Here is a 12,027-nt window from a genome sequence, read left to right on the forward strand (position 1 = left end):
CTTCTAGCCATTAAATTAGCACTTGAGGAATGGAGGCATCTGCTGGAGGGATCAAGTTCTCCTGTTATTATCTACACCGACCACAAGAACCTCTCCTACCTCCAGTCTGCCCAACGGCTGAATCCTCGCCAGGCCCGGTGGTCTCTGTTCTTTGCCCGATTTAATTTTGAGATTCACTTTCGTCCTGCCGATAAGAACATTAGGGCCGATGCTCTCTCTCGTTCCTCGGATGCCTCAGAAGTTGAACTCTCTCCGCAACACATCATTCCACCTGACTGCCTGATCTCCACTTCTCCTGCCTCCATCAGGCAGACTCCTCCAGGAAAGACCTTTGTTTCTCCTCGCCAACGCCTCGGAATCCTCAAATGGGGTCACTCCTCCCATCTCGCAGGTCATGCGGGTATCAAGAAATCTGTGCAACTCATCTCCCGCTTCTATTGGTGGCCGACTCTGGAGACGGATGTTGTGGACTTTGTGCGAGCCTGCACTATCTGTGCCCGGGATAAGACTCCTCGCCAGAAGCCCGCTGGTTTTCTTCATCCTCTGCCTGTCCCCGAACAGCCTTGGTCTCTGATTGGTATGGATTTTATTACTGATTTACCCCCTTCCCGTGGCAACACTGTTATTTGGGTGGTCGTTGATCGATTCTCCAAAATGGCACATTTCATCCCTCTTCCTGGTCTTCCTTCTGTGCCTCAGTTGGCTAAACAATTTTTTGTACACATTTTTCGTCTTCACGGATTGCCTACGCAGATTGTCTCGGATAGAGGCGTCCAATTCGTGTCTAAATTCTGGAGGGCTCTCTGTAAACAACTCAAGATTAAATTACATTTTTCTTCTGCATATCATCCCCAGTCCAATGGACAAGTAGAAAGGATTAACCAGATCTTGGGTGATTATTTGCGACATTTTGTTTCCTCCCGCCAGGATGACTGGGCAGATCTCCTCCCATGGGCCGAGTTCTCGTATAACTTCAGGGTCTCTGAGTCTTCCTCCAAATCCCCATTTTTCGTGGTGTACGGCCGTCACCCTCTTCCCCCCCTCCCTACTCCCTTGCCCTCTGGTCTGCCCGCTGTGGATGAAATTTCTCGTGACCTTTCCATCATATGGAGAGAGACCCAAAATTCTCTCTTACAGGCTTCATCACGCATGAAGAAGTTCGCGGATAAGAAAAGAAGAGCTCCCCCCGTTTTTTCCCCTGGAGACAAGGTATGGCTCTCCGCTAAATATGTCCGCTTCCGTGTCCCTAGCTACAAGTTGGGACCACGCTATCTTGGTCCTTTCAAAATTTTGTGTCAAATTAATCCTGTCTCTTATAAACTTCTTCTTCCTCCCTCTCTTCGTATCCCTAATGCCTTTCACGTCTCTCTTCTCAAACCACTCATCCTCAACCGTTTTTCTCCCAAGTCTGTTCCTCCCACTCCTGTTTCCGGCTCCTCGGACATCTTCTCGGTCAAAGAAATTTTAGCTGCCAAAAAGGTCAGAGGGAGAAATTTTTTTTTAGTGGACTGGGAGGGTTGTGGTCCTGAAGAGAGATCCTGGGAACCTGAGGACAACATCCTAGACAAAAGTCTGCTCCTCAGGTTCTCAGGCTCTAAGAAGAGGGGGAGACCCAAGGGGGGGGGTACTGTTACGCCGAGCGCTCCGGGTCCCCGCTCCTCCCCGGAGCGCTCGCTTCACTCTCCCCGCGGCAGCGCTCCGGTCACGTCCTCTGACCCGGGGCGCTGCGATTCCGCTGCCAGCCGGGATGCGATTCGCGATGCGGGTAGTGCCCGCTCGCGATGCGCACCCCGGCTCCCCTACCTGACTCGCTCTCCGTCTGTTCTGTCCCGGCGCGCGCGGCCCCGCTCCCTAGGGCGCGCGCGCGCCGGGTCTCTGCGATTTAAAGGGCCACTGCGCCGCTGATTGGCGCAGTGGTTCCAATTAGTGTTTACACCTGTGCACTTCCCTATATCACCTCACTTCCCCTTCACTCCCTCGCCGGATCTTGTTGCCTTAGTGCCAGTGAAAGCGTTCCTTGTGTGTTCCTTGCCTGTGTTTCCAGACCTTCTGCCGTTGCCCCTGACTACGATCCTTGCTGCCTGCCCCGACCTTCTGCTACGTCCGACCTTGCTTTTGCCTACTCCCTTGTACCGCGCCTATCTTCAGCAGCCAGAGAGGTGAGCCGTTGCTAGTGGATACGACCTGGTCACTACCGCCGCAGCAAGACCATCCCGCTTTGCGGCGGGCTCTGGTGAAAACCAGTAGTGGCTTAGAACCGGTCCACTAGCACGGTCCACGCCAATCCCTCTCTGGCACAGAGGATCCACTACCTGCCAGCCGGCATCGTGACAATGACAAGGGGGCATCCTCTACATCTAGAGAAAAAAAGAGTTTCATCAGCATCACAGACAGATTTGTTACAATGACCCTAAGCACACAACCATGACAACACAGAAGTAGCTTAGGGACAACTCAAACAACCTGACCTTGAGAGGCTCTGCAAAGAAAAATGGCAAAAAATCCCCAAATCTAGAAGTGTAAACCTTGTGGTATCATCCCCAAGAAGACTGGAGGCTGTAATCTCTGCCAAAGGGTCGTAAAAGGAAATCTGTCATCAGTGTCACCTCCATGAGCCTGTCGGTACAGACAGGTAGTGCAGATGACACTGATGACGATACTTATATGGACCCATTCCGTGCTGTGGTTCTACGGCTATTCTCTTCGGTATCTTCCGCTGCGGGCATGAGCGGAGCTTAGTGACGTTGCAGTTGCTGTTCTCTGCTGAGTCCAGCTGCTAGAAAACAGCAGCAGTGATGTCACTAAGCTCCTCCCATGCTCCAAGTTGGGCCCAGAGCGGAAGATATTGAAGAGGATAGCCAGAGAACCACAGCACAGAACGGGACTAGGTAAGTATCGTTGTTATCAGTGTCACCTGTACTACCTGTCTGTACTGACAGGTTAATGCAGGTGACACTGATGACAGATTTCCTTTAACTAAGTACAGCGTAAAGGGTCTGAATACTTCAAATCAATGCAATTTTTTTGTTTTCAGTTTTTACCTTGTCATAATTTTTGTTTTAACACAAGATCATAACATAACAAAATGTGAAAAGAAAGTGAAAGGGTCTGAAAACATTTCAAATGTACTATATCAAAAAGTTTATTTTTCAGTCATTCTGTTGGTATTGAAAAAGCTATGGCAGACAACAATAGAGTGCCTGTATTATCTGTAACTTGCAATAAAGAAAAAAATATGAACCGAGAGGCACTCACCACATGTTGTGCACAATTGTAGGTTAATTTTCTTCGTGCTGATAAAACGCAGCAGGACCAAATAGGCACGCCGCTAGCAGAGCTAATGGCATACCTATGTGATTCTGCTGCGTTTTTATCTACACAAAATAAAATAAACCTACAATTGTGCACAACATGTGGTGGGTGCCTATCGCTTTATACTTTTACTTCATTGCAAGTACGTTTGACTGGAGATTGAGCACCCTCAGGTTTGCTGTTTATATAATCCTGCAGTATCCACTGGCATTATTGAGTGCAGGAATAGAAGGGGGGACAGAATAAAGCTGTGCCCTCTACTGTGCCTTTAAAGACCTGTATTATCTGTACCATAGAAGTTTAGGCACTTATGTGTTTGCTGCATGATCTCTGTGTAAGGTAATTCATAATGGAGATATTCTTCCCTAGAAGCAATATAGGATAAATCAGTAAGGGAAAGCATTCACCTGCCTCCTTGCTTATGGGTACTGTATTATAGGTCCATACAGGACTCAAGCCCGCATGAAAGCATGGGAATGGTGTCCCTGCACTTTTTCCTGCCCTTGAGTGGAAATCTTAAATGCGTTCCTACACTTTTTTTCCCCAGGAGTTGACCCTTGGATCCATACTACTTAAAAGTGATTTCCTGAACTCAGGGGATGTGTCTAAATAAGGGAAATGTTTTTTATGTGCCATGAGCATGAATGCAGCACATGCTCCTTTAATTCAACACTGGGAACTAGAAGAATATTCACCTGGTGACCCAAACAGACACCGAAACTTTATGAAGAAGCACAGGTTTATCTGGTCTCTGGAGGTCAAAACCAACAGCATAGACTAGCAATAGTAATGCTAATACTATCCAGTACAGTGATCCCTCAACCTACAATGGCCTCAACATACAATAGTTTCAACATACAATGGCCTTTCCTGGACCATTGTAAGTTGAAACCAGACTCAACATACAATGCTACGGACAGTCCAGATCTGTGAAACGTGTCAATGGCTGGAAGATCTGACCAATCAGAATGGGCAATTTACTGGTAAAACCCCTGTATTACTGAACCCATGCACTGACTGATGTCTGGCAACGCCCCCTACAGTACAGGGAGGTATTACATGTTCTGTACTACTCTTTACATGTGCCAGGGTTACCTGCTCCTTTGGACACCAGGTAAGGGTGACTCCATGTTACTTTTTTAGGCCATTGCATGTACTGTACAGGACCCTGAAGAAGCTCCTGTCCTCTACATAGACCAGTGTTTCCCAAACAGGGTTCCCCCAGCTGTTGCAAAACTACAACGCCCAGCATGCCCGGACAGCCTTTGGCTGTCCGGGCATGCTGGGAGTTGTAGTTTTTCAACAGCTGGAGGCACCCTGCTTGGGAAACACTGACATGGACAGTGATTTACAGATCCCAGCAGATCTTTATTACTTTTATATGTAAAGGACTTGCTTTATCTATATTACTTATCTACTTATTTTTCTTTAATTCTCGCTTTTTTTTCCTTTTTATGGATGGCATTTTGGTGGCTTCAGAACCAATTATCAGGTTTCCATAGAGTTCTGGTCTCAACATACAATGTTTTCAACATACAATGGTCGTCCTGGAACCAATTAATATTGTAACTTGAGGGACCACTGTATATAACTGGAGCAGGTTAGCAGTGGGTTAACATTTTATGTCATCTACATTTATATAAAAAGGAAAATGGTAACCAAACATTTCCCCCAATACAAATGTTAAATAGCATAAGGGAACGTATGAGCACAATCTCTGTGTACAGGATAGCACTTCCATTATCAGAACTGTCTTTATGATTCTACCTTTATGTCTTTGGCAGCTGTTGCATATTGTCCCAGAAGGAAAAAACAAAGGTTGCCTATAGTAGTTTAACTGATGTGATAGGGTTAGGAGGTGACCTTTAAAAACGATATGCAAATGGATTGCATGCTGTATTATAGGCATTTAATCAACTACTTTCTTTAGCTACTATAAAGAGCCTGAGTAAACTGGGGACATGACAAAGCCTCTGGTGTTTACCTTCTGATGCAACCCCTTGTAAAAATGAAAACATATATACCTCCCCTCTATCCCTTCCCTTTTCTCTGATATAAGGGATATTTTTCATATCACATTTCCACTGCGTTTTTTACTCAGCCCCTCTCCTTGTCACTGGTGGGATTGTGTTTTACACGCTGGGCAGCAAAAACATTTCTCTGTAAGAGGTGTTTTTTTAACTTTTGTTTTAATTACTCACATATTGTTATAGGTTATAGCACGTTGATCCAGGGATTTATTCTGATGCCATATTTGGAGTCGCGAAGGAATTTTTGCCTCTAGTATGAAGGTTTTTTGCCTTCCTCTGGATCAACTCAGTAGGGACTCATTAGGGATATAGGTTGAACTTGATGGACTCTGGTCTTTTTTCAACCTCATGAACTATGTTACTATGTTACTATTGTTGTAGAAGCATTAGTAACTTTTGATAACTTTCGTGCATAGGTTTTGAATTGCAGTCATTGAAAACAGGCTTGGGTTGTTTTAAAGGGGTAGTCCAGTGGTAGTCTCTGTACGGGGCCCCGGCTCTCCGCCGAGATAGCGGGTGTCGACCCCCGCACGAGGCGGCGGCCGACACGCCCCCTCAATACATCTCTATGGCAGAGCCGGAGATTGCCGATGGCAGCGCTTCGGCTCTGCCATAGAGTTGTATTGAGGGGGCGTGTCGGCCGCCGCCTCGTGCGTAGGTCGACACGCCCCCTTCCAGCGGGCTGTCGGGGCTCCGTACAGGAGATCGCAGGGGGCCCCAGCGGTCGGACCCCCCGCGATCTGCAACTTATCCCCTATCCTTATGATAGGGGATAAGTTGCTCACCACTGAATCACCACTGGACTACTCCTTTAAGGTGACCACAGGCTATGGCACTTATCTTTCTGCATAGGTTCCTGGAAATCTATTCTCTCCCATGACCTAGATTATCTTTGCAGTACACATGGGACCAACCAGTCCCTTTAAAAGTTGTTTTTATTGGTTGCCACTACCCAGAATTTTCTCTTTTGCTTTAGATGCATCTTTCCAAGTCAAGTTTTGGCCTTCTACTATCTTAGAACTATTTACATGTAAGCCCACAAGGTTAGGGCACTTTCTGGCACCACCTCCTAATAAAGACTCTCTTGTACCCCTCCAGACACACTGCCTCTGTATCAACATATGAGCTTCCCCTCGAGCAATGCTGATGTTAGACCCCTGCTGCTGATCGGACACCAGGCAATGCAGTTTTTGGCAACCGGTATTATAGTGATTGTAAGTACAGCTGGCTGTAAATGCAAAACATGAAAAACAGCAAACAATCACACATAGCATAGCTTGGTGAGGCTGCCCCCCTTATAGCTCAGTAGTAGTACTGTGCTGTGTATGAAGACAATGTGCGATTACAGTACTTCCTCACATATGGCGAGGTCATTCAGGCAGCTTTATATAGAAGCAATATCTGTCAAGTGGAAGAGTAATCATAGAAACTGTAGTCCATTATATGTGTAACCCCATCCACAGCAAGCCCTGGCAGCATCAAAACAAAGGTACTATACAGCAATTTGTTTTTAAATAAAAAACAGCTACCTCTGATCTATGCTGGCACATGGTGAGCATTCACATACATAGGTACTTTTATATCAGATTAATTACCATGGAAAACCCCTTTAATGAATATACAAGAGAGAAAAAGGGGGAGGTGTGGAGCCAGCACACTTGTCATTGTGTTTGCTGTGCATGAGCTGCTGGCATGTCATGGGAGCAGGATATAGCTCTGTATACTGTTATCTTGCAAGGATAAAGCCTATGCACTTCATTAATTCTGCAAGATCCTTCGGATTATTTCAAACAGGAATGACAAGAAGGAGACAGAACGGAAGCTTCTTCGAGAATAGACTGGCGTCACATGAAGCATGTCCTACTTGTGACTGACAACTGGATGACTGGAGTTTCAAAACAGTAATTATGAAGATCATCACTATGTATCTGCCTGCAGACTTAAAGAGGATGGGAGAACAGGAGTGATGGCATATACTAATGACATAACAGTATTTAATCTCTGGATCCACAGTCATCTTGGATGAGGGCAGGTTGGGTATGGTTGGACTTTTCGCAAATGTGTACTTCATAGTCGGACTAATAAACAGATGTAGCAGAGCTGAATGTTATGTTAGAACAATGAAGTAGTAAAGATGCTTGACTCATAAATCACAGACACCACATAAATCAATGTCGGAAGAGTCAGTTACTGCTCTGATCGTAGATAGATAAACATATAGATAGATAGACAGTACAATATTTGGAGAAATAGATGTATAGGAAGATAAAAACATAGATAGGGAATAACTATAGAAAATAAGATAGACTGTAAGAAAGATTGATGATGGACAAGAAATGATGGATAGATAGATGGATAGATAAATAGATAAATGGTAGATAAATAAATAGATAGATAGATAGATAGTTAAATAGATTGACTATGCATTGACAAATAGCTAGGGGTCAAGTCCTGGGGAAAAAAAGTGTGGGATCTCACCCAAGATTTCCACTCAAGGGCTGCTCCTGCTAATGGGAATGGTGTTCCTGCTGTGGAAGAAGTGCAGGAACTCAGTTCCCACACGTTCTTGCAGGACTTGAGCCCTGCAAATCTCTCTCTATCTCTCTCTCTCTCTCTCTCTCTCTCTCTCTCTCTCTCTCTCTCTCTCTCTCTCTCTCTCTCTCTCTCTCTCTCTCTCTCTCTCTCTCTCTCTCTCTCTGTATATATATATATATATATATATATATATATATGTAAACAAATGCATAACACCCCAAAAAAGTTTAGCTTCCTCTGCAGAAATACAAAAATGACACTATATAATGCTTAGCATTCTAAGACTTCTGGGAAACCATGTCCCATATGTTCCAAACTGGAACTGACCAAAGGGAGATGACACAAGAGGTGTCCAGACACATTGTTGTCTACAGAGTCTCATGCTAAGAGTTGAGAAATACACAGTGGGATGCTTAAAAGTAAATGCTATCTATATTCTAAAGAATAGTCTTTAATTCGTGTTTTATGGAAAGAGATTCTGCAGCAGCTCAGGTTTGAGGTTGAACATGCAATATGAGCTACAGCTGCTAAAGGTTACTACTACTTAGAATTAATTTGACATAAAAGTATGTTAATGTTACTGAACTATGATGTAATGATCCTTTCCATTTAAAACTTTATAAAGTGAACAATCTGCACAATCCATGTAAACAAGACATTACATCCTGCGATCCCATTGTGCACAGTGAGTCCAGCAGAGCTTTACATTGTGTCTGCATCTATACAGTGTCTGCTGGATGAAGTATGTATATGCTATGTTCATGCTATCTCCTAGACCGCTGTTTCCCAACCAGGGTGCCTCCAGCTGTTGCAAAACTACCACTCCCAGCATGCCCGGACATCCGTCTGTAGTCTGAGCATACTGGGAGTTGTAGTTTTGACACAGCTGGAGAGCCACATGTTTAAAACCATTGCCCTACTGCAATGTTTTCCAATCAGGGTGCCTCCAGCTGTTGCAAAACTACACTTCTCAGCATGCCCGGACAGCCGTCTGTAGTCTGAACATACTGGGAGTTGTAGTTTTGACACAGCTGGAGAGCCACATGTTTAAAACCATTGCCCTACTGCAAAGTTTTCCAATCAGGGTGCCTCCAGCTGTTGCACAACTACACCTCCCAGCATGCCCGGATAGCCGTCTGTAGTCTGAGCATACTGGGAGTTGTAGTTTTGACACAGCTGGAGAGCCACATGTTTGAAACCATTGCCCTACTGCAATGTTTTCCAATCAGGGTGCCTCCAGCTGTTGCAAAGCTACACCTCCCAGCATGCCCGAACAGCCGTCTGTAGTCTGAGCATACTGGGAGTTATAGTTTTGACACAGCTGGAGAGCCACATGTTTAAAACCATTGCCCTACTGCAATGTTTTCCAAGCAGGGTACTTCCAGCTGTTGCAAAACTACAACTCCCAGCATGCCCGGACAGCCAACGGCACTGTCCTAGACTGTGCATGCTAAGACTTCTTTTATTAAAACATTTCTGGTAACTGTAGATCCTCTGGATAATATGACTCCGGGGCTATTGGCATAACATCTTACCTCCCAGCCATTCAGATGAGATGTTCTGCAGCAGAGTGAAAGGGATGCAAAAGAAAGTTACCAACAAGTCACTGCAAGCCATGGAGCAGATAAAGATGTTTGTCGCTGTCCTCATTGCCTTCTTCCTGATGATAATATACACCACAAGACTGTTGCCAAACAATGCCAGGACAAAGATGATAACATACAAGACCAGGAATACCACCTTGGCATTGAATGGCAGCTCCGGGATGTAAACTAAGGGCTTAAGACCATAAGCTGCAATGAACTCCAGTCTGCTCATGTTATGTTCCTTCAGTAACTGATTGAAGGCTTCAGTAGTAATATTGAGTCTTCTGTCCATGGTGCTGAAGTTCCCTGAAGAAGCCAACTCTGAACAATGAGAAAAGCCCAAGTGCTCAACAAAGCAATCTCACATGGTGGTTCCTGAGCCCATGTGACCAAAGTACAGCATAGACACAAATGCTCCAAAAGTTTAATTGGCATAATAACATTGGATTTCCAGCCATCAATGAATAGTCCAAGCGATCTGGGAAGAAGACTCTTTATAGACCTTTTCCACTGGTCTGGTTTATCTTATACTTTTTCATGGTAATGAATTATTCGTGTTCTTTCTTTACATTGCCCTTCCTCCTCCTCTTTCTTTTCCTCAGGACTGGGAATTTGTTGCTTCTCCTCTTCTGATTCCTCTCTATTCTGCCCCTGAAAAGCAGCCTCCCCTGGTCTAAACTGCATTCCTTGTTGTCAGAAGGAGGACTGTCTGCTTATTGCGTTGCTGCTTGCAGCACAAGACACAATAGGATTCCATTTGCTGGCAGAGTAATTGTAAGTCAGTGAAGAGAATCCTTGCATTTTCACATCAGAGGTCTGGGCTAAATATTGTTGGATGTATGTGTGACTGAGAAAGCAGGAGACAGCTTAACGTGAAAGAAGAATGAGAGAGATGAAAGAGAATTGAAGTGTGCTCCGACTTCATATGTTATGGTCCGAACACACACATAATCCCTGGATACAAGCTGGGACATGGTTGACTAGAAAGGGGGCCTGAGCCCCTACCCTTTTCATGTTACTCCTAAAAGTGCCCTGGGTGATCTGGCATTATTATGTGGACATATAAATAAATAATTATGGGAAGTTTTGTGTTTTCAGTTCAGCCCCTGCCCCCTAAAATGTCTGTGCCTGTATCTGGATACAAGTATAATTCGAAAACAGCATATACAGCATAACAAGAAATAAAACATTAGCCCTTGTGCGGGCACTAAAAAGTAGCAAAAGTAATCAAAGTTTGTGATGGATTAAAGGGGTACTCCACCCCTAGACATCTTATCCCCTATCCAAAGGATAGGGGATAAGATGTCAGATCGCCGCGGTCCCGCTGCTGGGGACCCCCGGGATCGCCGCTGCGGCACTGCGTTATCATTGCTGCACAGAGCGAGTTCGCTCTGTGCGTAATGACGGGCGATACAGGGGACGGAGCAACGTGACTAAAACCCACTCGACTATAAGGCTAGGGTGGGAAATACATCATCTCCCCCATGTCATCATCCCCCCCTGTCATCATCCAGACCCCCGTCATCATCCCCCCCCTTCATCATCACCGCCTGTCAATCCAGTGGTCTTCAACCTGCGGACCTCCAGATGTTTCAAAACTACAACTCCCAGCATGCCCGGACAGCCAATGGCTGTCCGGGCATGCTGGGAGTTGTAGTTTTGCAACATCTGGAGGTCCGCAGGTTGAAGACCACTGAGAAGGGATTGACAGGCAGAGGGTTCACTCGAGTATAAGCCGAGGGGGGCGTTTTCAGCATGAAAAATCGTGCTGGAAAAACTCGGCTTATACTTGAGTATATACGGTATCCCCTATTCACAGATAAGGAATGGAGTGGTGGCGCTCATTCTGACAAGCTACTCCATTCAAAACAAAGGAGTCAGGGTGATACCTGTCAAATAACCACTTGGATGCAGTGATTGCTATTGACTGCAGCATTTAGAAGGATACATTTGAATATACTGCTCGCACCCACCACATATGAAGCAGGCTTAACTCCTAAGCCCATATCTCCCCACTGCATTCCTCATGTGTTGGAATGTGGGGTGGGAATAAATCTAGCTGAGTTCACAATTTCAATGGATCAGCCAACAATCTAATGTGTATAAAGGCCTCCCAACTCCTTATGATGGCAGATGGAGGGAAGAGAAAGGTAAGGCATGTTGGATTTCAACAAGCCCAATCCTTTTACTCTTGGGGTGAGAGATAAGCAGTTGTCAGAGGTGTCTTGCAATGGCTTGCTCCCCTCTCCCCATTTTGACTATAAGCCCATGGCTTAGTCTGGTAGGGCAGTTTAGGTCCACATGTCTGAGTTGCAATGTCCCACACCATACAGTATTTGGAAAACCGCAATAGTGTTCTCTAACCTTGTGCAACCGATTTAAGTATTCCCATTACCTATAGTATTGCAGGTGGTGTGAGCAAATTAGATTAAAAGGACACTTACAGGAGCATCATCTGCACTAACCTGCTCGTACAGGTTTTGTGAATGATGCTGATTCCAATGCAGGTTACCTTTTTTTTTTAGATTCATTGCATTGTTCCTGAGTTATGGACAAAACTCCTA

General features: G+C 45.2%; 1 protein-coding gene and 1 long non-coding RNA gene across 3 annotated transcripts in view; one reads left to right on the top strand and one right to left on the bottom strand.

The window, feature by feature from the left end:
• The window catches only part of LOC130368120 (uncharacterized), a 39,477-nt gene extending 29,926 nt beyond the window's left edge, over positions 1–9,551 (top strand). The window contains exons 2-4 of the long non-coding RNA XR_008892289.1: positions 6,441–6,556; positions 7,137–7,379; positions 9,367–9,551. This is a non-coding gene — a long non-coding RNA (uncharacterized LOC130368120). The remainder of the gene's footprint in view (positions 1–6,440; positions 6,557–7,136; positions 7,380–9,366) is intronic.
• QRFPR (pyroglutamylated RFamide peptide receptor) overlaps positions 1–10,547 on the bottom strand; it is a 200,176-nt gene extending 189,629 nt beyond the window's left edge. The window contains exon 1 of one of the 2 annotated variants that reach the window (XM_056571440.1): positions 9,413–10,547. In XM_056571440.1, the coding sequence (XP_056427415.1) occupies positions 9,413–9,755 (343 nt within the window). In that variant the 5' untranslated portion in view covers positions 9,756–10,547. The remainder of the gene's footprint in view (positions 1–9,412) is intronic. The other variant, XM_056571439.1, reaches the window with a different exon arrangement.
• Between the last annotated feature and the right edge of the window lie 1,480 nt (positions 10,548–12,027).

The sequence above is a fragment of the Hyla sarda genome, chromosome 4 (assembly GCF_029499605.1).
Source record: "Hyla sarda isolate aHylSar1 chromosome 4, aHylSar1.hap1, whole genome shotgun sequence".
In the NCBI taxonomy this organism is placed as follows: Eukaryota; Metazoa; Chordata; class Amphibia; order Anura; family Hylidae; genus Hyla; species Hyla sarda.